The sequence below is a fragment of the Pteropus alecto genome, unplaced genomic scaffold, assembly GCF_000325575.1.
Source record: "Pteropus alecto unplaced genomic scaffold, ASM32557v1 scaffold43, whole genome shotgun sequence".
Lineage (NCBI taxonomy): Eukaryota > Metazoa > Chordata > Mammalia > Chiroptera > Pteropodidae > Pteropus > Pteropus alecto.
Window position 1 is genome coordinate 8,933,109 of NW_006435764.1, and position 4,457 is coordinate 8,937,565.

The following is a 4,457-nucleotide window of genomic DNA, read 5'->3' on the forward strand; positions in this document are numbered from 1 at the left end:
CTCCTGCCAGTCCCCTAGCCTCCCCCACACTCACAGGAATAAAAATAAAACTAATCTCCTTCTCTCATCCAGGCATGTTCTCTTCTGGCCTCTCTGGCTGATGGGTCTGTAATCCCCCGCTCAATCCTCATCGCTCTCATCTCCGCTCTGCTTCCTGTCTGCTCACAGCACGACGACTCTCCCAGAGCTGGGGAAGAAATCACTGGCAGGGTAGAAACGTTACCACCAAAGGACGGAACCTCAACGAAGAGATTCTCAAGGCGGGATGTTAAGATTGGTGACCGCCCAAGGCATCTGGCACACAGCAGGGGCTCAATAATACCTATTTATAGAATGAATTAAGCTTTAAAGGGGAAGTTTGGCTCCATGTTCCTGAGGCATCCTGATCCCACAGAGACACCAGAACTTCGAATGGGGAAGAAGGCAAAAGACAAGCCCTGTAGGACCCGAGACAGAACAGAAAGCAAAGAGTAAAGCTGGCCGTTAGAGCCCCAAGTGGTCGATTTCATCAGGTGCTGGCCTTGGAGGGGCCGGTACGGCCCAAGTCCTGCCCGGTCCTCTGAAGATCAGTCTCCAACAGGACCCAAAGTCCTTGACCTTTATTCACACATCACTGGCTTCTCTATCATCATTATCTACCTTTGATTTGGGGGGGGCTTCTCTGTTCGTGAAATACAGCCTTTGTTTTTCCTTATATGACCACTTCCTCTCTAAGACCAGGGCTTCACGCAATTATCTGGCCTAACTAACACCGCGCCCCTGAGGTCGCCCCGCAGGATGAGGCGGCAGAGGATGCGGGTGAGCACCGCCACCGCGCAGAGGTTAGAGAGCACTGACGCCGCGTGCGCGTGCGCGTGCGCGTGGAAACCCAGGAGCCTCGCCTTTCTTCTTAGGAGACTCTCCAGGCCTCTGAAGAGACGAGACTTGATTTTAACGAGGACCTGAAACGGGACCTGAACTCGAGCACCACTCTGGGAAGTGTCCCCACTCCCTAATGCCCAGTCCCCAGCTCCCAGCAGCCGGCCAACAGCTGCTTCTATCCCGAGAACGGTATCGCTGCGTCTGTTTCTTCTGTGTCTCCCTAGCTGACTGGGAACTTCCTGTTAAATGTATTAATCACCGTTACACCCCAGCACCACCCCAGGGCCTGGAACATAGTAGGTGCTCAGTAAATGTTTGCTGAGTGAACAGTGGACCAGGCAAGAGGTTCCTGGACTGGCATTGTCTGGGCTCAGTGGTTCCGAAATTCAGCTAGTGAGAAGTCAGCAAGAACCGCCTGGTGAGACAGGCTGGGTGTAGGCAACTGCCCATTCCTGGTGAGCCTGTCCTTGTCATCAAAGAAGCAGGCTGCTGAAAAAGCCCACCAGGAGGAGCGGTGCAAGGGACAGGCCAGGTCTCGCGACCAGGGCCTCAGGGCGCTATGCCCGTTGGTGTGGATGCTGCTCAAGCTGGGGGAACCCATGTTTACTATAGTGGGTGATCATCACAGATTACCTCATTTCACCCTGTTGGCGACCTTGTGGGAAAGGTATAACGATCCCCTTTACAGGTGTAACTCTGAGCCCTCAATCCTATGGACTCCGGAGGCCAAAAGATGCTTCGCAAACAGGTTCACAATGAATCATTTTATACAACCACATGTACTCAGGGTTGATGGAGGCCTTAAACCTCCGCATTTGCCTCTCTTCCCTCAAAGAGATGCTCAAATCCCTACCATATTCAATGTCCCGACAAGCTTCTTGCCTCCCTCCCTCCCTCCCTCACAACGAACCCTGCCCATCCTTGGGCAGCTCTGCCCGCTAAAAATGCTTCTGTGCAGAGTCCTAATTTCTACCCATCGATTTCACATCTCCATTTATCTACACAGAGCAAAACGAATTTCCTGCACGTGACAGTCCTCCAGCTATCCGGAGGCAGTTATCACCTCGCCTCCCCCGGGGTTTAGAAAGATGCTGCAGAAAGAGATTGCACAGGCTGCTCAGTGTGAAATTGGTTTCGTGCAGATTAACAAATGTCTTCCTTGATAAAAAAAAAAAAAAAAAGAATGAGAGAGAGAAGATGGTTATCTTGTTGCAGTGAGAACTACCTCTCTCCTGGGGGTTGGAAGGGAAAGCAACTGGACTAGAAACCAAAAATTGATATAAACCTTAACAACAGTCTTCACCCAGAACGTACACATTGCCAGAAAGGGCTCCTGAGATCAACCAAACTCCTTGTTTTACAGAGGAATAGAGAAACAGAGAGGGAAAGTGGCAATAAAGAACGCAGCTATTAGGTGGCGGGGCCACAATTAGAACCCTTTGAACCTGCGGCCCAGTCCTCACTGCACCACGTCACCACCCATCACCCTGCTGCAAAACACTAGCACCCCCACGCTTGCAGACGCCCATAACCACCGCACAGTCATAATAACAGCACTCCCGTAAGGACAGCGCTCCCACAATAACTGAACCACCCACGGTCTTACTTCCCCCACAACCCCCAGAGGTAAAGAGAGGAAGCACCAGGACCTCCATGACATTAGCTCCATGTCACAGACGGTAACAAGGAAGCTTGGAGAAGCAAACGGGCTTGCCAGGGCTCCCTGGCCAACTGCATTGAGACCTGGAATTCCAAGCTCCGTGAAGGCTCTTCGCTCTTTGTTGGCAGTGGGCTATTGGAGGGGGCTCTCTGGAAATGGGTCCCTAACTCAGGGAAAGGAGGCTGCCTCTGCCTGCTGTTCAGTCTCGCGTTGTTCGGACTGCTGGGTGTGCTGACATGGGAAGACCTTGGCAGTGACCCTCTCTTCCCTTTCTGCCTCCCCAGCCAAGGTGCATCAGAGAAAGAGCAAATGGGTGAGGTCAGGAGCCTGGGCCCCTCTCCTGGCAGGCCCTGACCAGCACTGTGGCCTGCGGCATCCCTCCTACCCAGGCCGAGATCCAGTTTCCTCCTCTACAAAAATAGGGCCAATACCTTCTGCCCTGTTGGTAACTGGGAGGTTGTGAGGCTCGGGTGACAAAGAGCAAGTAGGGGACAGGGAGGCTCACTCCCACCACTGCCCCTTGACTTCTCTCACTTCCTGATCGCCCTGCCCTGCCACACAGAACAGGTGAAAGAGTCATGAAGATCTCACCCGGCACAAGGGAGGGGAAAGAAAAACAACGGTGACGTCATCCTCGCAGTCACTCGCACTTGTATGCGGTCTCTACTTTTCCGAAGTGCTTTAACTGTTAGTAGCATCATAGTTTCTTGGTCCTCAATGTGCCATGCACCGTGCAAAGGGCTCGGCATGCTCTCTGGGGCTGAGTCCTCACAGGCGCTCGTTTTACAGATGACAAAACTTCAGCTCAGAGGTTAAGAGACAGCTAGTAAGCCGTGGGGCCAGCAGGCAGCCCCAGTTCTCCCCAGGCCCTGCTTCCCAAACTTTAATGTGACCATCATGCGTCAGCTGGGAATATTGGCGAATAAGCATCTTCTGTAGGTCCAGACTGAGGCCCAAGCTTCTGCACTTCTAACAAGCTCCCAGGTAGATGGGCTACTTTGTGTCGAGGGCTAGAGCCTGTGTCACCCAGTCCCCAGGGCTTAGCACTGGGCCCGCCCCTAGACTGCACTCAGTAATTACTTATTGAGTCAATGAATATCTGACTCCAAAACCTAGGTATGCTTTAACAGTTCTCTACGTTAAGTCTCATTGTGCCATCTGATCTCATAACAAATCTCTAAGGTAGGATCACCCCTATCTGACAGATAAGGAAACAAGAGGCTCAAAAGAGTAAGTGGCCTAAGGTTTTACAGCCTTTGTGCAGCAGGGCTGGAGGCGAGCTACCTTCACATCCTTTGCCCCGGCCACGGCTGTCCCGAGGACGCGGGATAAATTAATAATTACAGTCCACCAGATGACAAGGAGTAGGACCCATCCTGGCATGTACCTAGCGCACGGCTTCAGAGGTCACCCGGGCACCCTGAGGTCATCCGCGCCCCCCAGGAAGGAAACGGAGGAAGCCGGCACAGTGCCGGGCAGCAGCCGGCAGGTGGTGAGGTGTCCCCGGACCTCACAGAGAGCTCCTCTGGGCCCAAGTGCCCCCCGCGGATCCCAGCTCTGGACTGACGCTGTCCAGCTTGGGGGTGGAGGCAGGGGAGACTAGAGGAATCCAGGGAAATCTCGGCCCCGCGATGAATCACCGGCACATGACCTCAGTGGGGAAGGGAGGGTGCGGGACCGGCGCGGGATGCGGCTGGGGCTGGGGGAGCGCAGGCCCGGCCCCCCTCCCGCCTGGATTTGGGGAGTGAAAGGGAGCCCGTCTCCCGCTCAGCTCCAGCCCCGCAGCCGCCCCCGCCCGCCGGGTTCCCGGGGTCGGCGGGACTCACGGCCTTCAGCTGCTCCAGCCGGTCCTTCATTCTGGTGCCCAAGCGCCCGGAGGCAGGTGAGCGCGTCCCAGGTGAGCGCGTCCCAGGTGAACGCCCGGAAGTGGCGACCC

General features: G+C 54.7%; 1 protein-coding gene across 5 annotated transcripts in view; it reads right to left on the reverse strand.

Moving 5' to 3' along the window:
• The window catches only part of STX3 (syntaxin 3), a 71,996-nt gene that overhangs the window by 35,186 nt on the left and 32,353 nt on the right, over positions 1–4,457 (reverse strand). For 2 of the 5 annotated variants that reach the window (XM_025046313.1, XM_006911254.3), the window contains exon 1: positions 4,348–4,451. The exons of 2 other annotated variants lie outside the window; for them this stretch is intronic. In XM_025046313.1, coding sequence (XP_024902081.1) covers positions 4,348–4,377 — 30 coding nt within the window. In that variant the 5' untranslated portion in view covers positions 4,378–4,451. One more of the 5 variants, XM_025046315.1, reaches the window with a different exon arrangement.